Below are 22,652 nucleotides of genomic sequence, written 5' to 3' on the forward strand. Positions count from 1 at the left end.
GTAAAGTTCATGGCCTTCATTGTCTATACACCAATGCTCAGTGTGAGAAATAGACAAAATGAGCATGAACTCTCAGTATAAAAAAGCAAAATAGGATTTAACTGGGATAAAACCGACCTAGGATGATGCCTCCCTCAAGAGGAATATAGCAATTAAATTGTGCCACTTGTTGAACAGAAAGAGAAACAATGGGAAAAAAGGAAGCACTGCTGTTCAGAAATCAAAATGGTGATGTTCCACAGAAGAACTGGATTAAAACAAGGGGAAGAATAAACTAATAAAAGCACTACTAGCCAAGGAGAAGTTGGATGATGCTATTCAAAGCAAATTGCAGAACTTCAGAAGAGGGGGAAAGTTATAATTATAGAATTTTATAACCTCTGTTTGAAAGACAAACTCACCCAAAGCATTGTCCTTTTAGAATAGAATACACTAACACAGTGGGAAAGGACCTTGGAGATCTTCTAGTCCAACCCCCTGCTTAGGCAGGAAACCCTACACCATTTCAGACAAATGGTTATCCAATCTCTTCCTTAAAACTTCCAGTGTTGGAGCATTCACAACTTCTGCAGGCAAGTTGTTCCACTGATTTAATTTTAGGAAATCCCTGACTCTTCTGCTGAAAATTTTCTTCTTCAGGGGATTGCACAATGTGCAATCTACTAATACTGATTGATTAGTATTAGTATTGATACTAATACTCAACTTGGTATTTCAGTAAAGAAAACTTAGATGACAGGACCATTTGGGAGAAGTGACCACATACTGCTAAATCTTTGTATTTTAAACAAGGGTAAAACTTTCTATAGTCTGTATAGTCCAACTTCTATCTTAGACTTCAAAATTCTGCATATGAATAAACCCAGAGAATAATTGAATACTGAATTGTAGAACTGTTCTCAAGAAAGCAAAAGCCAAAATGAATTGATTAGCAGCAGATGTTTAAACCATTTCAGCTATCTGTCTGAAATTTGGCAACCAACGCTTCATATATACAAGCAAAATATTGTACCAGTTAGATAGAAACATTAAGTTACGGTTATTCTATCAATTAAATACCAACAGGAAGTACAATGTCCATTTATTCACTGAACAATTTTCCCTGATCTTTTTTTGTAAATAGTTATTAAATTACAAGTATCCATGTCATACCATGAGGTAACAACACTCATAGGCAGCAAATGGAATACAGGTAGTCCTCAGCTTACAACCATTCATTTATTGACCCGTTCAAAGTTACGGCAACACTGAAAAGTGACTTACAACCAGTGGTGGAATTCAATTTTTTTTACTACCGGTTCTGTGGGCGTGGCTTAGTGGGCATGGCGTGGTGGTTTGGTGGGCGTGGCTTGATGGGCATGGCAGGGGAACGATACTGCAAAATCTCCATTCCCACCCCACTCCTGGGGGAAGGATATTGCAAAATCTCCATTCCCACCCCACTCTGGGGACAGCCAGAGGTGGTATTTGGCAGTTCTCTGAACTACTCAAAATTTCCGCTACCGGTTCTCCAGAACCTGTCAAAACCTGCTGAATAGCACCCCTGCTTACAACCACTTATAACTGTTATAGCATCCCCACAGTCACTCCATCAAAATTCAGGTGCTTGGCAACTGGCATGTATTTACAATGACTGCAGCATCCTGGGGTCATGTGACTAGCATTACCAATCCTGCACAATTACCAAAATCTCATGTGATTGTACAGTGTTTCGGTGATCTCATATAAAATTACACTAATTTATCCATGAGAATATCAAAACCTTCGCATAATTTCAAAATATTTTGGCATTCTCACACAAGGCTTCACAGTATCTCAAAAAGAGGGAGCCAAAAACTGAGGAGATTTATTATCTTCCTAAAATTTGGAGTAATTTACAGAGAACTCCAAATAACTATTATTTAAGATTACAAAATAATGTTATAGTGTCGAGATATATAAATTTCCAAAACACTGGCTCTTAAGGTAACTTCCTTCCTATTTCCTTGATCTCAACAGAAATGGATTACTGTATACTATAGTACTGAACTGTAGTTTCCACACACATTTTTCTGCTTTTTAAAAACCTATTTATATTTTGTTTGGCTTTGGGCATGTGTGCCCAAAAGAACACCTGTTCTTTTGAACAGTTTTCTGAACACGTACAGTTCTTGCAAACGTTGTGTTGCTTTGCACAAAACTAATGCACCTTTTGGATATTATAGTAGAAAATCAGACACTTTCTATGAAATTTAAAAATGCACAGCTTTGGTGAGAAAAGCTGGTTTAGCTTCAGAGTTAAAGAAATCTGTCAGACTCTGCATCTGCCATGAAACTATCCATAGCCCTGATTGAGAGTGACCGTTGTTAACCAGATTTTAAAATGGTCCCCATGAATGGGCATTACAAAATGGAACATTTTTTTAAAAAAAAATAGTGCATATCGACACACAAATGCCCCAAAGCCAAATGAACTATAAATAGGTTTTTAAAAAGCAGAAAAATGTGTGTGGAATCTACAGTTCAGTACTATAGTATATAGTATAGCTTTGCTTAGAAAGGAGAAAAATCCTTATCATTTGATGTCTCTCTTCTTACGTCTTCATGTATCAGGTTTTTGTGTTTGAAGTTAATCCATAGGATAGGATTATTAATGGCTTAGCTGGCATTGTCGTGATCAGATTTTATAGGCTAATTATTTGCTCAGAGTGTGTGTGTCTGTGTGTGTGTATCAGCTGAACCAAAAACCATAAAAACAACAGAAATTGAAAACCAGGTGCTTCAATGTTTTTCCCAGAGATGCCTCAACAATGATCTCCAGGCTCCTATCACTCTGCTCTAAGTACAGGTAGTCCTCAATTTACAACAGTTCATTCAGTGTCTGCTCAAAGTTACAACGGCACTGAAATAATGTGACTTGATCATTTTTCATAGTTACAACCTTTGCAGCATTCCCTTGATCATGTGATCAAAATTCATATTTATGACTTTGGCTGTGTCCCGGGGTCATGTGATTATCTTTTGTGACCTTCTGACAAGCAAAGTCAATGGGGAAGCCAGATTCACTTAACCACCAGGTTACTAACTTAATCAGCTGCAGTGATTCGCTTAACAACTGTGGCAAGGAAAATTGTAAAATGGGGCAAAATTCACTTAACAATTGTCCCACTTAGAAATTTTGGGTTCAGTTGTGGTCGTAAGTCGAGGACTATCTATACCTGCATTAGGAGACATATGTTAATGTCCTTCCAGAAGACTAGAAGGATGGGAGCCTAGTGGTAGGGGTGGCCACAGAAAAAAAACGTATTTTTTAGGACCTTGATTGATTGGATTTGTTAAAGCCATCCAACTTGAAGACTAGGCAACCTCCAGATATTTAAACTGGCCATGTTGCCTAGGATTGTTGGTGCTATAGTCCAAGAACTATAGTCCTAGAGATAGCCAGGATACAAGCCCTGCTATATAGAAATGATGGCTTAGCAGTCACCAGATTTATCCAATAAATTTGTCATTTAAAGACCTTCATGACAGAGGCCATTCTCATCTCATTCTGGCACATGAATTGAATTAATTAATAAGTACTTTGGAAGGAAATTCACCAATTTCATCTTAGCATTACAAAAGAAGAGAAATTATCTATCCACATTCTTCATACAACCTTAACTTCTTTTTCTTCGTGTATTAAAATGCCTCACTAGAAGCAAGAACATAATAATTCATCCAGGGCTTTAGACAGCTGAATGGTTTGTATTAAATAATTAGATTCATGTTTGCCCGCTCTCAACTGCTATTTTCCTTAATGGTTTAAAATAGAATTTGACATTATGGGCTGATTTTAAATGTAGTTTTCAAATTTTAATGTACTTTTCATCTCTTTTATATGTGGAAGGCACAGGCAGCCTTGAGGTTTGCAGTAGAAATAGCTCTGCAATAGATCGTGGAATTACATTCTTAGATAAGGCTTAGATAAGGAGTAGACAATTTTTTTCTTTTGTGGCCAAGGGAAGAAAAAAAATATTTCGGCCTCCAAGCAACAGTATCTGAAGGGAGAGAGGTCAGCATCTGCAATATGGTGGGAGATCAAAGTTCATTTTTTTACATATAATTTGGAAAACGAAGGGCTTGGAACACAACTCTGCATCTATCATCTTGTGAATTTGGATTCTTACACAAATAAATGATGCTATCTTCAGGAGCAATAGCAGCATAGCGGTGATGGGAATCAACACTGCATCATTAGGTAGAAATGAAACATTTGCATGTTTTATGTGAAAATCATGCCATCGACATCTAGCAATTATCCAGCCAATTTCAATGATGAATCTCAAGGTATTTCAGGTGGTGCCATTGGAAGTTTATGAGCAACAGGTTTGTGCTGGTATTGACCATATTGGATTGATCTGACGACATTATGCTCAGCAAAAGGCAGCTTCAAATTACATGGAGTTTGATACCAATCTTCATTAGAAGTCCCTCCCCAGTGAATCCTAAAAATTTAGTAGCTAAGATAAGAAGCTCCCAGGAGTGAGTAATATGAAAAAAGATAAAAAGCTCCTAGGTATTAGCAGCTGGACTATAAATAGAAAATGAAAATAAGAGGAATAATAATAATAATAATATACAATAGCACGACATAGTAGCAACATAGGTACATTGGAATATCTGCAAGAAATACCATTTGCATGCAAGCAAGAATTGGTGGGACCACAAAGTAGACAAAGTAATAGAAAACGAAGGTGCTAAATTGCTCTGGGACATTTGAATTCAAACAGACAAGCACCTACCACATAACATTCAGAGTTAACAATTGTCAATAAGAAAGATTTTTTAAAAATCTGGGTAATGGACATTGCAGACAGCAGAAAAGAAGAGAAAGAACAGAAGAGAATCACAAAATATAAAAGCCTGCAAATATAAGTAGAATGACTATGGCAAAACAAAGCAAAGATAGTGCCCATTTATTATACGTGCCTTGGGTGCAATCCCAAAGCATTCAGAGCACCATTTGAATATTACTAACATTGAAAAAAAACACCAATGGTCAATTGTAAAAGGTAGCTTTACCTGGAACAGTTTACATCTTGAGATGATACCTTTAACACCATCAAACCACACCATCTGCCTAACCCAAGTCCTTGGGAAGGACTCAACAACTGGATAAAAATGTCAAATCCAATGTCATCTGGCTGATTGTGCTTCCAACCTTCTAATAATAATTTATTAAACTCTGAACACCTGTCAAAAATGGTGCTCTTAAACATGACGTTTCTAATCAGGAGTTAACAGTTACAAGGTCATGTTTGCAGATGTTTCCAAATTATTTAGAATGAGTTGTGATTAAAAGCAAAATGGGAATCCTGAGATATGAAGGGCTTGGAAGTTGGATTTTATGAAAAACACTTAAAGAAACTGGATATGTTTAGTCTAACGAAGCGAGGACTAAGAAAAGATACAACAGCAGTTTTATTGATTTATCTATACATCTATCTATCTGTCATCATCTATCTATCAAATTTCTACACTGCCCATATCTTCTAAATTACTCAGAATGGTTTACAATAAAAAACATTTTCAGATACTGTCACAGGGGAGTGTTGATTCATTTTCCATTTTCTCTGAGGGTAGGACAAGAACCAATATAGAGAAGCTTTACAAATGTAACATAATGGCCAACGTCTCCAAAAACGGTTAAAGGGGATTGTACCAAGTTATGGAGAATAATGCTAGGAATAAATGCATGTTGCACCCAGAACAAAGTGCAATTTGCCTTTCAATATGAGCTGCAGGGATAGCCAAGCACTTCTGCCATACTTATGAATTTCTTAGAGATATCTAGTTGGCTATGAAGGAAAGAAGAGGGCCTGTAGCAGGGATGTGGGGTGCAGGGTGGGGTTCAAAAAATTTGATTTCAAGACATGGGATAAATTTTATGATTGGTTAGAAAGGAAATATGAATAAGGATATAGAGATAAAATAGATAGAGAATAGATGGGAGAAAACAATTAGAAAAATAGATACCCAAATGATGCCAAGTAAAAGGAGAAAGGGGGTAAAAGGGAAAAAAGTGAGATATTATAAAAATGTACACAAATGATGAAACAAAAATAAATATTAATCGAATAAGAAATTGAAATGAGAATAAAGATAATTAGAAAATCGGGGCTGCTCGAATACCACTTTAGATTGGACTGAAAAGGGAAACAATAAGAGAGAGGGGTAGGAGTAGAGAGAGAGGAGAGGAGAGGAGAGGAGAGGAGAAAGAAGAAAGGGAAAAGGAAAGGAAGAAAAGGGAGGGGAAAGAGGAGTAGAAGAGAAGGTTAGAAGGGGGGAAGAAGAGAGGAGTGGGGGAAAGGAAGGGGAATAGGAAAGAGAAGGAGAGGAAGAACAAAGAAAGTAGGACGAGAAAGAGGAAGGAAGAGAAGGGGAGGAGAAGAAGAAAGGTTGGAGTAAAGGTAAATGGTAAAAGAGCAGCCCCGAAAAAGTAAAAATGAAAAATGAAAGTTAAAAGATAAGATGAATGAAAAATGATGGATAAATGACTGTACATGTAAATGTGTTTATGAGAAATAAAAATAAAAAACTTTTTTGAAAAAAAAAATCAAGTCTTTGGCTGTAACCATGAATGGTTGAATGTTTCCCATAGCAGCAACTCTCTGAATGGATCAATTTCATGTTTTCAAGTTTCCAATATGCCTCTGATCTAAAAAATATCTGCCATTCTTGCTGCAATTTAAGTTCATGTGCCAGTCTGTGAGACATTAAAAAAACAAAACATGGTTTTCTTTTTTGTGATATCGGATTCTTAGAGAGCTGTAAGATCTTCCATGAGATGTCATTCCTCAAAGCTAAACATTCTTAGCCAAATTTGATCATCTAAGAAAACTGTAACAACAATGAACAAACTTATTACAGTAAAGTGATATTGCTTACCTCATCTACATTCTCAAAGGCATTGATGATGTCATAAGGTAAACATGACAAGAGGTCTATCACAAACCAGGTTTTCAGGTAATTCATCCTGATGAGTTTGGGATCAGATATTACCTCTCCACCAGGTCCAACGAAGGTAGTATGAAAATTCAAAACTATGTCCACCAGAAAAATAACATCTACCACACTATCCAGGACCAACCAAGCAATGTTGTTCTGCTTAGTTTTGAAGGAAACGTTGTAGGGAACCATGATGGCTGTGTAGAAGGTAAGAATTAAGATGACCCAGTCCCAAGTGGTCTTAAAAGCACAGTAGTGTAAAATTATATGTGGTGGAGTCTTTGGGGCCTCTTGCTTATATTGTGGAAGGATATCAGATCCCAGCTGGAGAACCTTCAACAAAAGATACACAGATATTAGAACAATGCAATGACAGGCAAACTCATGCACTTCAGAACAGATCAAACAAATTATAGGTGAATTAAAATAAAATAATTCTAGGCTTACTCATACCCGATTATAGTGGTGCAGGCAATTTTTGACATTCTTCATTATATCCATGCAACCAGTGGTGGACTGCTGCATGGTCGCAAGGGTTCGGGCGAACCCTTAGCTCTGATCGCTGGCTGGGCCCGCCCACCCACCACTGTGCTATGCTTTTCATTTATAACTAACTTTCTGGCTTGTTGGCTGGCCCAGCTATGATCTGCGCCGCCCCTGCTGTACTCACCGGAGCTGCCTGAGTTGATTAGGAGCATGTTTGAAGCTCTGTTTCTCTCCCAAAGGTGTGCGTGCAAGCTCACAACCAGCGAACCCTTTGTTAAAGCAAGTGCAGCCCACCTCTGCATGCAACACCACTACTCTGTGATTTACATTGGTTCAGAATAGGCTTCCCAGTACAATCCAAGGTGCCACTCATCACCTAAATAGCTCCCCATCACCTAGGGTCAGGCTACTTGTTTGGCTGTCTTTCTCCAATTGTTTCTACTTACCCCAACAGATTTAATACAGCGGACATGAATTAATGATAGTTTAGGACAGCTTGAGAGTTATTATGATGTTCCCGTTCCATTCTCCCCAACCTTCCATTGTCTCCTTCCTTGAGCCCTTTGTACCACAGTATCTTTTCTAGGGTCTTTATATGGTACTAGATCCCATAATCATAAAAGGTAACACGTTTCCTTTTATGTTTCAATGAACGCTTACTTCAGCTAATCGAGAGTGTTTATGGATCACCTCAGCTTTGTTCATGGGAGTTAGCTGCTGCAGAACACTCCGGCTGTTTGTCAGAGCTCGCGTCAAACGGGCAAACTTTGTCCAGCCTAAGGAAAGGGGGAAAAAGGTGTTGGGCCATGAATGATCATGACTCACCTAATATTTAGGGTCAAAAAAGCAAATTAGTTTACAATGTCGATGATGTTATTAAAGTATTATTCATGCAGTTCCACACAGAATATTTAGGGCTATAATAGTCAATTACAGTTACCATTTGGTGACAGTTAAAAAAATTGTGAAGTGACAAAAGATATATTGTTCAAATTAGACTCATAAAAATTTGGTATCATTGAAATGCAGAATTAGTTGAATGTGTGTATACATGAATACTGATTTGTGACATTTCTCTTTGTCTTATGATAATATGTATAACAAATAGAATAGAATAGAGCTGGAAGGGACCTTGGAGGCCTTCTCCCTTCAAGCAGGAGACCTTATACCATTTCAAACAAGTGGATGTCAAGTCTCTTCCTCAAAACCTCCAGTGATGAAGTGCTACACGATTTCCAAAATTATTTTCATTAAATAAGTTAGTCTTTAAAAAATTACACTTACTACACTTATCAAAATTGCAGTGAATCTCCAGGCATAAAATATAAACATACAACTGTATCAGTGGATCTAGTTAGTTAAGCCCCATCTTGTTCAGTCTTGACTAAATAAATGCTTATCACTTTCACATATCTCCAACGGTAACCATTCCAAGGACATTCCAGTAGTCTTTTTGATCTAATCCAGTCATCTTTTTCATTGTCTTCCAAAGCACCAGAAGGCAAGACAAGAAATAATAGATGGAAACTAACCAAGGAGAGAAGCAAGCTAGAACTAAGCGAAATTTCTCAACAATGAGAGCAATCAACCAATGGAATGGCTTGCCTCCAGAGGTTTTGGGTGCTCCAACACCAGAGGCTTTCAAAAATAGACTGGACAGCCATTTATCTGAAATAGTATAGGACCATGATGGCGAACCTATGGTATGCATGCCAGAGGGGGCATGCGGGGCCATATTGGTGGGCACATGAGCTCAGCTCCAGTATGCATGAGCGCACTGGCTGATTTTCAGGCCTTCTTGGCCCACTGGAAGTAGGGAAACGGGCTGTTTCCTGCCTCTGGAGGGATGGTGGGGAAGGCCCATTTTTCACTCTCCCCAGGCTCCAGAGCCTCTCTGGGCCCACTGTAAGTCAGCAAATGGGCCGTTTCCAGCCTCCAGAGGGCCTCTGGGCAATGGGAAAGGCCGTTTTCACCCTCCCCAGGCTTCTAGAGAGGCTCTGGAGCCTGGGGAGAGCAAAAAACGGGCCTACCAGGCCCAGTGGGCCATCATGTGCCAAAAGCGGGGGGGCATAGAATTATGGGTGTGGGCACACATGTGCAACCCCCCCCCGTGCGACCCCTGCTTTTGGCACGTGATGGCAAAAAGGTTAGCCATCACTGCTCAAGCAGGACTAGAAGACTTCCAAGGTCCCTTCCAACTCCATTGTTCTATGTTCTATGTCCTATTTCTTCCAACTTTGCCAAGTATGGTAATTTTTTTCTACTCAATAATCTACTTTGATCACATGCCCCAAGATGTGAGCTTTTCCTTGCTGAGCATCACCTCAAGGGAGCAATCTGCCTTTATTTAGTCCAGCACTAATTGATTGATTTTTCCTGCAATTTACTGTCTCTGCATCTATAATTCAGTAACATCTATCTTTTTTTTTCCATGATTTTTGTTAGTGTCCAGCTCCCACTGCTGTACATTAATTCTGGAAACTTCATTACCTTTACTATTCTGATCTAATCCATCATTATCTTATCTAAATTTGTCATTGACTATTACAAGGATTATCTCATCTTTGCTTCTTCACTTTTACGTATTCTAGAGCTCAAGAATATAAAAGTCTCTGTCCTCTGCACTTCTTCAGCTTTGACTGTAAATGCAGGAACCATGCAAGCTGGTTGTCTTCTTAATAATTAACACATATCTTCCCATGTTTGCTTTCATAATGAAGTCTTTCGAGTCTTCTTTACTTTTGCTAACAAAAAGGTCTCCTTACATCTCAAACATTCGCATTTCGCTCCCAGTTTTGGTTTAAGCTGCTCTCTCTCCTAGTCCTGCCATTTTTATTCACCGTATAGTATCATTGTTGAAATGAAATCAAATACTCCTAATCTTCTATTATTTGCACCAGAGTGAAACAGAGAACAGTGAAAGTGCCTGCAGATGGGAGAAGGTGGAGTTTGGAGTCACCGGACTGGTGAACTATGAACTGATTGGAGAATGTGACTCTGGGAAGAATGTTTCTAACTTTTAATATATATATATATTAAAATATATATATTATTTTTAATATATATATTATATATTATATAATAATATAATATATATATATTATATTAATATATATATATATATATATATATATATATATATATATATATATATATATATATATATTAATATATATATTAATTGAGCCCAATATATATATTGGGCTCAATTCCGGAGGCTGGCCAGATTTGGAATTACACCAAGATCTTGCCAATTTGATATGTTCCTAATAAAAAGACTGTTAGAGTTTGTTGCAGAAATTAAATCCAGAAAGCACACACAGGCAGACTGATGCAGCAGGATTCATTAACTTCTTTATATACATAATAATACATGAAGATAAATGTACAATACCAATATAGATTCTTCTTCAACATAGTAGCAATTACAAGTAGGAGAGAACAGTTAGTTTCATTTCAGCAGAGCAGACTAGTTCAGGCTTATTTCATTTCAGAGCTGAGCACAGAGCTTAATACAAAGAGAGCCTCCTCTATACAAGGCAGTTAAGCTTCTGCATAGACTCAGTTGCCTAAGCCATGCCCAGACTTCTAGCTTAAGTTTCTGTTTCTAAACAGCCTTCATTGGCTGAGCCTGTTACAATGCCTATTCATTGGCTGACCTTGTTACCATGTCTCCATTCAGTCCCCATTGGCTGATCTATTCCAGTCCATGAATATTCATACTTTGACAAAGACTTTGTTTGAATATGGCTGACTTAGGCTGTTCTTACTTGGGACATGTTACTTGGAGGCTTGACACCAGAGTTGAGTAAAGGGGAAGCTCTAAAGAGGCTTCATCAAAGCCTGTTTCATAGAAGTTTCCCTAACATTAAATAGTGGTTCATCAATGCATCCCAATCATTCTTTCTACACAGACTTCTTTCTGTGATTGAACTCTAGATTTCATAGAATTTGGGTTATTATTTACAATGTGTTAAGTCCTTGGTACTACCAAGATCATTTTGCGCTGATTTAAAAAAAGCCAAATGGGGTCATTGGGCAGTGTTTAGATGATAGATCATCAGGAAATATCCAGGCTTTAGCATACACTAGGATGTTTGCAGGAAAATACTCCCTGGAAGAAGGCAATACAAATTATTTCTGCATTGTTGCAAGGTAAACATTAAGATGCCATGAAAACATCTGGAGTCAAGAGTAATCCAAAGGTGACTTTTTTTATATAAGGCTTTAGAAAGTTGTCCCAGGTATTAGAGGAGGCAATAATATTTTGGCACCTACACACAGAAAGCTGAGATGAACATAGGCCTAAATACTTAAATATTTAAGTAATAAAATAATCTTCTCCATCATCAAGTATTATCTGGACTTGGAAGACAAAATAAAGGTTAAAACAATTGAGTTTTTAGGATTTTAAATTGTATCCTGTATTGTTTTTGGAGAACATCAAAAGAGTGTTAAGCACTGAAATCTACTTTTCAGACATAGGAACTTAAAGTTGGACAAGTATCCTAGCTCAGTAACAGTGCAAAATTAGCTCCTGGGACAATACAAACCGTTCAGTGGATGGTCTCTATCTACCTGTCTGTCTGCCTGTCTGTCTGCCTGTCCATCCAATTTATACAACACCCATCTAGCCAAGAAATGCTAGATGGTGTCCAAGATAAAAACAAAGAATTCCATTAAACTAAAATAAAAACCAAATAAAACCATACCATGACTCAGTAAAGCCATAAAACTACCAATCACGTATACCTGTACCAGAGCCCCATGCTAACTTCCCATCCTCAACACCTGGGGAAAGAACCAGGTCTTCACAAAAAGCCAATAAGCCAGTAAAGTAAGGATTGTCTATCATTCAGGAGGGAGGCTGTCCTATAAAGCACAAGACATGATTCCAAGGATCTGCAAAATGTCACTGTTTTATTGAGGGTACTTGGAGCATGCACATTCTGCCAGATCTGGTGAGTAGACAGAAACCATTGGGGAGAGAGGCCCATGCCACATAGGACTTTAAACAGTGGTGAAATCCAATTTTTTTTACTACCGGTTCTGTGGGCATGGCTTGGCGGGCGTGGTGTAGCTTGGTGGGCATGACTTGGTGGGCGTGGCAGGGGAAGGATATTGAAAAATCTCCATTCCCTCCCCACTCTGGGGCCAGCCAGAGGTGGTATTTGCCGGTTCTCCAAAATACTCAAAATTTCCACTACCGGTTCTCCGAACTGCTCAAAATTTCCGTTATGTATCGGTTCTCCAGAACCTGTCAGAACCTGCTGGATTTCACCCCTGGCTTTAAATACCTTGAATTGCACCCAGAAGCCTAATGGAAGCCTGTGCAGTTCACACAACAGCAGAGCTCCATGGGGGCATACAGAGGTGCATCCAGAACTGTGGATGCCGTTGCATTCTGAATGAGCTAAAACTTCTGAATGCTCTTCAAGGTCAGCACCAAGTAGAACACATAACAGTAATTTGATGTAAAATACAGTTACATCAAGATCTTATTTTATGTAGAAATACCTCCTTTCCTCAAATCAGCCTTGCATTATAGGAACAAGGAGATAACCAGTAATTCCAGCACAATACTATATGCCATCTATGACTCCTCCATTTGTCTGAATTATCTCGGCTTAGTCAGCTATTTTGAATTTTTGATGACAGATGGTCGGTCAGTCAAGATTTATTCCCAGAAGTTTAGATCGTTAATCTGCCTAGTGATCAGATTAAAGCTTTTAACATTTTATTCCGTGCTGTTTGTATAAGGAATGACAGAATAGGCCTTCATTTTGCCCCTTTTCTTTAATCTTTCAGTGCTTAGGCAATGATTCTCTTTAAGTTGACATATTGAAGAAAACAATTCCTATTATGTATCTGCATGAAAAATGCAGCACCAAGTCTGCAGTCTACCAATGTAGCAATGCTACTACTAATAGATTCCAAAATCCATTTTCAACATCCACTGGGTACTGGAGATAAGTAACAACAGCATTTGCAAGTATTACTGCCAGATTTTTATTAGACAAAGATGAAACCAGCAGATGAATTACATAACTGATGTGTAATCAAACCAAGTACAGATAATAATAGGCATGTAAATAGATAATACTGCATTGCATTGAATATAGCTGTATATCTATCCATCCATCCTGCATATCTTTTTTTCCCCATATCTGTGTTCATTGTATTTTGGATAAGCTTATATACTGAACCTATATGGCATGTCTGGTTTTAGCTTTGTGCAATGCATGAACCTAATCACTGTGGTTTTCAATGTCTATGGAGATTCGCAGTCATTTAGGTCATGGTGCTTTTTCAAGAGGCAACTAGACTTTCTGTTTTTTCTTTGAAGACATTTTGCTTCTCATCCAAGAAGCTTTTTCAGCTCTGACTGGATGGTGGGGAATGAAAGGTTTTAAATCATTCTTTATAGCTTAATGGAAAATGAAATTCTAACCAGTGTCAGCATGCTGACTCATATTCACTTGTGGAATCAAACATAGAACTTTGGAACACCACCCTCTATAATAATTATGATGATTATTAGTGAAAAATGGGACATGGAGATACAAGTGAAAAACATCAGCATGCTCAGGGAAACCCTCAAGTTTTCAGTAAAGGTGTATGTGTGAAAGTGAGTGAGCAAATGAGTGGGTGAGTGAACGAGTAAGTGAGTGAAAGAATGTACTGTATCTCTGAATTTATCTCCAAATCTCAAAGAGAATATCTATGGAGATTCTCAGTCATCCAGGTCATGGTTGTCCCAAAGGTGCTTTTTCAAGAGGCAACTGGACTTTCTTTGGTTTTTCATCCAAGAAGCTTCTTCAGCTCTGACTGGATCCTTCCATTCCCCACCATCCAGCCAGTGCTGAAGAAGCTTCTTGGATGCGAAGCGAAATGTCTTCAAAGAAAAACCAGAAAGTCCAGTTGCCTCTTGAAAAAGCACCTTTGGAACTCAAAGAGAATGGTGCAAGTCTTAGTATACTGACACTGAGAAGTATGTTGAAAGAAATGGCATGACATGTTAACAAAGAACATTTATGTTTAAGATTTTTTTTTATCCTGCCTCTGTATTATTTTCATAAATTACTCAAGGTGGCGAACATACCTAATACTCCTTCCTCCTATTTTCCCCATGACAACAACCTTGTGAGGTGTGTTGGCTGAGACATAGTGACTGGCCCAAGGTTACCGAGATGGCTTTCATGACTAAAACAGGATTATAATTCCTGGTTTCTAGCCTGCTGCTTAAACCACTAGACCAGAGGTCTTCAAACTTGGCAGCTTTAAGACTTGTGGACTTCAACTCTGAAGCTGGCTGGAGAATTCTGGGAGTTGAAGTCCACAAGTCTTAAAGCTGCCAAGTTTGAAGATCTCTGCACTAGACCAAACACAACTGGCTGACAGATCCTGCAGAATCCTCTTATTGGGAGGTAAAAATACACTACAACATTTTGTTGCAGGTCCAACTTGTTCCTGATGGAGATTAAATGGAAGATTGTTGCAGAAAGAAACGGGAATGGAAGATTGCAAAAAGAACTTGAAATAATTTTTGAGAATAATCTTAATACAGACGGAGATAAGAATGGTTTAGGATTCAAGTAAAGCTTTTAGGACATTTTATACAGCATAATAGCAAAAAAAGAGAAAGAGAAAACACAAGCAATGTTAGATGAAATAAAAACGAAAGAAGAAACCTATTTAATAACAAAAAGTAGGTAATGGTTAGCAATTTAAGTTGCTAGAACAAGAGCATAGTGAATATAAGATGAAATCAGGAGAACAATTGGCTGCAGAGGGGTTTAATTTTCCATGGTTTTGTATAATGGATTAATAGAAAGTTTCAAGGTAGATAACAGGAAATTTGGAATTGAGCAACAAAAGACAGAATTTTGAAGATGAATTATGTGCAAATGATGAATATGTAATTGCCAAAACTTGCCAAACCTTGCGGAAATTTGAGGTGAAGGATGAACAAGTGAAAGAATGTATGATAAAATAGGCTAAGAATTTTGACATAACATATTGTTGGAACAATTGGAGCAATTCATATTGTTACAATTTTAAAAAGAATTTCTACAAAATAATATAACATTGGTATCTGACTCCTAAAAAATTATCCAGAATGTGAATGTGTACTTCAAATTTATGTTGGAAATGTGGGCAAGATGGAGGGTCATTTTATCATGCTTGGACTTCTAAAAAAAACAACCCAGAAAATTTTGGGTTAAAATTCTTTGATTCAAAGAATGTTAAAGACTAAGTTTCAACTGAAAAGAGAACTGTTCTCTTGGGCACTAATGACAGACAACTAGAAAAAAGCCTCAGAAGACTATGTTTATATATGATCACTACTGTGAGACTACTATATGCACACAAAAATGAAAAGACTGTTATACTCACAATGGGAGAATTGTTGATGAAGATGATGGAACTAGTAGAGATGGCAAAATTAACTTGTTGTTTAGAGCAGTGTTTCTCAACCTTGGAAGCTTGAAGATGGGTGGACTTCAACTCCCAGAATCCCCAGCCAGCAGTGCTGGCTGGGGGATTCTAGGAGTTGAAGTCCACCCATCTTCAAGCTACCAAGGTTGAGAAACACTGGTTTAGAGAAAAATTCACCTATCACACTTATTATTGATTGGAAATCACTTATGGACTTCTTGCTGGAGAAAAAGAATTAATTTCTGATTTATAGATTTGAATATTAAAAGGGGTGGCTTACAGAAAGAGAAAATTGTAATGTAACCTTAGAGTGGGTAAAATATAAATGCTTCTATAACCACTGGCAAAAAAAAATTGGAAGCCACTTTTAATAAAAATGTTTTCTTTCCTTTTCCTTTTATCCTTTCCTTTTTTTTTTCTATTTTCTTTCTTAGTTCCTAGTTTTCGACTTTCTTTTCTTATATTTTTATTGTGTTTTAATCTTGTTGAAAACATATTTAAATATATATCTAATATACAGTCTAATTAACAGTATGCATCTTTGTTAAGGGATTCAAACTAATTTAATTAAGTAAACCAACCGATCCATCCAATAAAAATTAGATACTGTTGAAGGATATTCTGTTCTCCACACTGAAAACACTACACTAAGTGGTCTTCCTCTATTCAACCGCTATTGAATAGTAGCAGCTGCTAGCCCCAAGGCTCTTCCATCTCAGTGGTAGAAAGCTGTTGGCATGGTTAATATGTTCAAGCAGAAAGAAACATTCCCTCGTTTAACATTTTAGCTGCTCAAATTCATTGTTCCAGACCTTTTGCAGTAAGATGCTCAGGAGGTGGCATCAACTTGACCTTGTTTTAACAAGCAAATGCAGAAGCATAGACTCACCCTAGCCTTGAAGGGAAAAATATATTTTTTCCCTCTCTCTCCCCTCTTTCTTCCAGTCAGAAGCCAATTGTGCTCATTTATACACTCTTTCAAATCAATGAGCCATTCTAGAATTCATTTCTTGTGCAGTGGTTTGGCAGGACATAGAGGGAAAGGTTATATTTCCAGCCTTTCTTCTTCATTTAGGCTAATGAAAGTAAAATACTGTGCATGACAAAATTTGATAGAGCAATCTTGCCATTATGTCATCCTGACTCCCAGACTTTAACATAGAATCATAAGGTTGGAAGAGACTTGGGACTTGGGTGTTTCAACCATACCATCCTGAACATATGCAGGGCAAATGGCAATCCAACTTTTGCATGAAAACCTCCAGTGAGAGAGCAACCACCACTCAAGAAGGCAGGCTGTTCCATTACCCTCAGGAGCTATGGAGAACATAAGACAGAGGTCTTCAAACTTGGCAGCTTTAAGACTTGTGGACTTCAACTCCCTTGTGGACTTCAACTCAAATTCTGGGAGTTGAAGTCTACAAGTCTTAAAGCTGCCAAGTTTGAAGACCTCTGACATAAGACATGCCCTTCCCTTGGTTTCTTATCTGAATATCTTGCTTATGGAGTATGAGCAAAAAGTTTGAACAGCTTTAATCCAGCACAAAGAAAACCAGCCTGATTTCCTTTTATTTATTTTAGTGCTTCGGGAACCATCTACTATTTTCTGATGAATCAGACAGCCCTGAAATCAGGCGAAATGCTCCTGGTTCGGACCGGATCACCTGATCCGGTAGCGATGGAGGCGGGTGGTTCGGAGAACCGGTAGCAAAAATCCCTGCTCCCCCCGCCCATGCCCAGCTGAGCTGCGCGATCATCAGAGGCTTTTTAAAAATTATTTTTTAAAGCATTTTTTCTACAACCTCTTCGGCAGAAGAGGTTGTAGAAAAAAATGTTTTTAAAAGAAAAAAAAGCCTCTGACGATCAGGCAACTCAGCTGGGATTGTCAAAGGCTTTTAAAAGCATTTTTTTACAACCTCTTTGGCCAAAGAGGTTGTAGAAAAATGCTTTTAAAAGGCTCTGATGATCCCAGCTGTGTTGCCTGATCGGCAGAGCCTTTTAAAAGCATTTTTTTACAACCTCTTCAGCCGAAGAGGTTGTAGAAAAAATGGTTTTAAAAGTAAAAAAAAAAAGTTGGCCACACCCACCCAGTCACATTACCACCACCCCTCCACCAAGCCACGCCCACAGAACTGGTAGTAACAAATTTTACATTTCACCACTGCCTGAAATTATATCCTTTTTCTAGGCAATAACCTCAGGCCTTCAGATCGGAAAAAATCATCAGATGGCCTGATAATATCAAGACAGTAAAGCTAAACAGTTAAAAGACCAAAAGCAACAACAACCCAAGAATGATTTCAGTATTTTGAATTTCCTTCATACTCCTATTTATTGGATCACACGCTATAACAGAGAACAAATTCTGGGCTCACTTTGCAGTGTTGCTTTTTTCTCAACACTGATTTTTCACAAACTTTAAGATTATATCCAAATATTCCAAAATGGAATGCCTTTTCAATGACAGTGCATGCACAGTTTATGGATGCAAACAGGAATCAGGAAAATAAGAAATCTGTTGAAGAAAAAAATAAAGTTGCTATATACTCACGTTTAACTGAAACAAAATATTGTGAACTTTTATAAATTATTTTCCTTCTTCCAAAGTAATGTTAATCCTTCACATTGACAGCTATCCAAAGGAAATTAGGATGGAAATACGCTTTGGGGAAAAAGGAGTTGTCCAAGTTACACCTGTATCCATGAACAGATCCATGGACATAGATCTACCACATACAGGGTCCACACTTTTGGAATATCCCAATTGTGTCATTTAAAAATCTAGACAGGAAAGGATAATACATGGGGAAGAAATAATTCACCTCCTGATCTGTCTGATATGAAATCTTTGAAGTAGCAAGAACTCCAGTTAAGCAAACTAAGCATTACTTGTATTTATCCAGGATTGGTAAGTGAGTTTAGACCAGGAGTGAAATGCAGCAGGTTCTGATAGGTTCTGGAGAACTGGTAGCGGACATTTTGAGCAGTTCAGAGAACCGGTAGCGGAAATTTTGAGTAGTTCAGAGAACCGGCAAATACTACCTCTGGCTGGCCCCAGAGTGGGATGGGAATGGGGATTTTGCAGTATCCTTCCCCTGCCACACTTACCAAGCCACAACCACCAAGCCACACCACAACCACCAAGCCATGCCCACAGAACCGGTAGTAAAAAATGTGGATTTCACCACTGGTTTAGACTCTTGAGAATGTACATTCTCTGGGTTCCAGGAACTGAAATCACATTGAATTAAATTAAATTCTCTTAAAGTTAGTTTCAAAATAAGTATATATAAACAAATATTACATGAAAAAGCATTGGATCATGTATGGCAATATTTTTTTCAAACAAAGTAAGACGTGCAAGGGAGAAAGTAAATTTCAAGAGCTTTAGAAAAGTATGCCCCGTGAGAATATTTGTTTCAAAAGTTCAGTCTGACAGCTAATTGAATTGTCACTTTTTCCAAATTAATCCAATGATCTAAACTGAATCAGTTCAGTTTGGCTGTTGAGTGTTATGAACTGAAGCAATGTTGACTTGAATTGAAGATTTCTGATCACCGCTAGAAAAACTATTTGTTTTTTCTCAAAGATGTTCAGAAGCCCAGGACAGACTGTGGCATTTGCTTTTGGTAAGCTTCAGCACAAGCCTTGTGATTAAGTCTCAAAACAAGCCAATCATAAAAAGCCCTTGTAGCAAAGTCATGCATCAGACCATGCATCTTGTCATTACACATAGCGACAGACTATTCTTGACTGTACACCATGTGTCTCATTCTGACTACATCTATCCCTTTGGCCTTCCTATCTTCCTCTACCTAATCTGGAGCCCTTACAACAAGATCAATGCCTGACATTGGATCTCCCATGTTTATATAGAAATAGTATGGGTAGGAAGAGAAAGCTGTCCAAATTGAGCCAGATCTGTAGTCTGAGAAATTAAATGTTCAATTTTCTCAGTCTATATTTTCTCAATCCAGGACTCCTTGGGTATATACTATGTCCCATCTCCTTGTATTTATTCTCATTGTGTTCCTTTGTTGTTGTTTATTTTATTGTTTTATTATTTTACTTCTCTTCTGTTTATACGCCTTTCATTTTTCTCCCTTTTTGTTACTGTAAGCCACCAGTTTATTATTTTAATAAGCTTTTAGTTTTTGTTGTACATTGTTTTTACCATGGCTGTTCACTGCCCTGAGTCCCTCGGGAGAAGGGCGGTATACAAATATAATAAACTAACTAACTAACTAACCTAGAGCAGCCCTACAGCAAGATAGGTGGCAAATAAATGTAATAAAATAAACGAAATAATATTTTCTTCCTCTTTTGGCTAACAAAAGTATGACAGGGAGAGTGGGAAGAGATTAGATAGATCAAAAATTTGAGAAGCAGGTGCACTCTGAATTCAAATTCAGAGTGCTTTTGCAACTGCATGCTATTATACACCTTCCCTCCCTCACACACACACAGAGACACCATCAGGGTAAACAAACTGCAAATAAACAAACATCAATCTGAGCTATAAACCAGTTCTGTGTTTGATTTGGACATCAAACTCTCTCCTTTCAGATTTATGAATCAAACAACCAGCTTTCTAATAATGGTCAACATTAAGTGATGTCGGAAGCAGGGAAATCTGTTCTGAGCAAAAGACAGTGCGGCATTTTTGTACAGAAGAGAAGCAAACTTTGTGGTTTGCTTCATTCTACGACACTCTAAAATGGAGGTGAAGAGCAATGGGTACCCAGATGTTACTGAAAATCTTTGGCAACCTGACTGGTAGTGATGGATGAGTTCGAAAGAGTCTCATTTCTCTCTATATTAATCTAAGGCTCCCTGTCACAAATGGAAGACTGAAGCAGGAACGTAATATTTTGTATCAGCTACTATTTTGTAAAGCAGAAGGTAAGACTATCCCTCCCATGACCCAATGAAACAGATTGAGATAAGTGGGGAATTGAGCCAATGCTTCCAACATCTGGAACAGCAGCCACCCTATATGTTTCAACGTCTCCTCATTGGGAAGCGTTGGGACTTCCGTTTCTCTCTGTTCTAAGGCAGTGCCTTAACGATTGCTTTGCTCTTTTCAAGACTGATACAGGAACCAGATTTCGCCTTATTGCCTTATTATTAGCAGATTTGCTTTGCCGAAAAGGCAATCGTGACTTACTCTCTTCTTAATAAAACATTAACATAGGTCTATTGAGTTGCAATTAACCTCTTTGTCATGGCTTGTCTCATTTTAGAGTGAGGAAAATAATGAAAGCATTTAAATCAATGTGTCAGAGTTGCATTTGCAATTGTAATCGGTAGGAAAAATGCTTAAGTTAAAAACAGAATACAGGATCTAAAGACTCTGTGAGGGTAATTACATAATTTGCCCATTGATCTCTGTCCATGCGAGTGCAAGTGTAAGTGACACCACAGACATGAAATAAGTTACTTTGCTCATCTTCCAATCCATCATACAACAGTTAACAGAAACGTAAACACACCAATAGGTACACTGATTAAGTAAAGAGTATTCAGATCATGCAAGGTTAGAGAGGATCAGCTAGAAAGCAGCAATAGCAACAGGAAGAAAGCAAGAACAATAATGGGGAAAATAATCCAAACTTTTAAAGATCTTACAAGAATTATAAATACATAATATATGTCCTGTTTAATTGAAGCAAAGATCCAGCACACTTAATGCTCTGTTTCCAAATGGGATTTTGTGTGTGTGTGAATTCATGTCAGTTTTTGTCTCCTAATACCTGCCAGACAAGTCCCTATAGCAGGGGTGAAATGCTCCCGGTTCCGACCAGATCACCTGATCCGGTAGCGATGGAGGCGGGTGGTTTGGAGAACCGGTAGCAAAAATCCTGCCCCCCCCCCACATTGCCCAGCTGAGCTACGCAATCATCAGAGGCTTTTTTAAAAAAATTTAAAAGCATTTTTTCTACAACCACTTTGGCCGAAAAAAATGCTTTTAAAAGTAAAAAAAAAAAAGCCTCTGATGATCACGCGGCTCAGCTGGGATCATCAGAGGCTTTTTTTAAAAAAAAGAAAGCCTCTGTTGATCAGGCAAATCAGCTGGGATTGTCAGAGGCTTTAAAAGCATTTTTTTACAACCTCTCAGCTGAAGAGGTTGTAGAAAAAATGGTTTTAAAAGTAAAAAAAAAAAGTTGGCCACACCCACTCAGTCATATTACCCCCCCCCCACTCCCACCCCCACCAAGCCATGCCCACAGAACCGGTAGTAACTAATTTTACATTTCACCACTGCCCTATAGTTTTCATGGCAAATTTTTTCAGAATTAGATTGCCATTTCCTCCTTGTTCTTAAGATTTAACAGACAGACAGACAGATTAACAGACTTGGAAGGGAATTTATAGGTCATCTATTTTATTTACTTATTTATTTATTTATTTTGTCAAGTACGTATTAGATAATATATATAAGTATGAATTGAATACATAAAATGAATACAATTAAAGGGAACATTAGGACAGGGACGGTAGGCACGCTGGTGCTCTTATGCACGCCCCTTACAGACCTCTTAGGAATGGGGTGAGGTCAACAGTAGACAGTTTTAGGTTAAAGTTTTGGGGGGTTTGGGATAGACCACAGAGTCTGATAGTGTATTCCAGGCATTAACAACTCTATTACTGTCATATTTTCTGCAATCAAGTTTGGAGCGGTTCACTTTAAATTTGTATCTTTTGTGTGCTCATGTATTGTTGTGGTTGAAGCTGAAGTAGTCATTGACAGGTAGGAC

General features: G+C 38.0%; 1 protein-coding gene across 2 annotated transcripts in view; it reads right to left on the minus strand.

Annotated features, from left to right (window-relative positions):
• The window catches only part of KCNH5 (potassium voltage-gated channel subfamily H member 5), a 207,099-nt gene that overhangs the window by 142,010 nt on the left and 42,437 nt on the right, over nucleotides 1-22,652 (minus strand). Inside the window, exons 5-6 of one of the 2 annotated variants that reach the window (XM_034433549.3) lie at nucleotides 8,116-8,231; nucleotides 6,910-7,302 (exon numbers count right to left, since the gene is read on the minus strand). In XM_034433549.3, the coding sequence (XP_034289440.1) occupies nucleotides 6,910-7,302; nucleotides 8,116-8,231 (509 nt within the window). The remainder of the gene's footprint in view (nucleotides 1-6,909; nucleotides 7,303-8,115; nucleotides 8,232-22,652) is intronic. The other variant, XM_034433550.3, reaches the window with a different exon arrangement.

This window comes from Pantherophis guttatus, chromosome 1 (assembly GCF_059756535.1).
Source record: "Pantherophis guttatus breed Tessera chromosome 1, ASM5975653v1, whole genome shotgun sequence".
NCBI lineage: Eukaryota > Metazoa > Chordata > Lepidosauria > Squamata > Colubridae > Pantherophis > Pantherophis guttatus.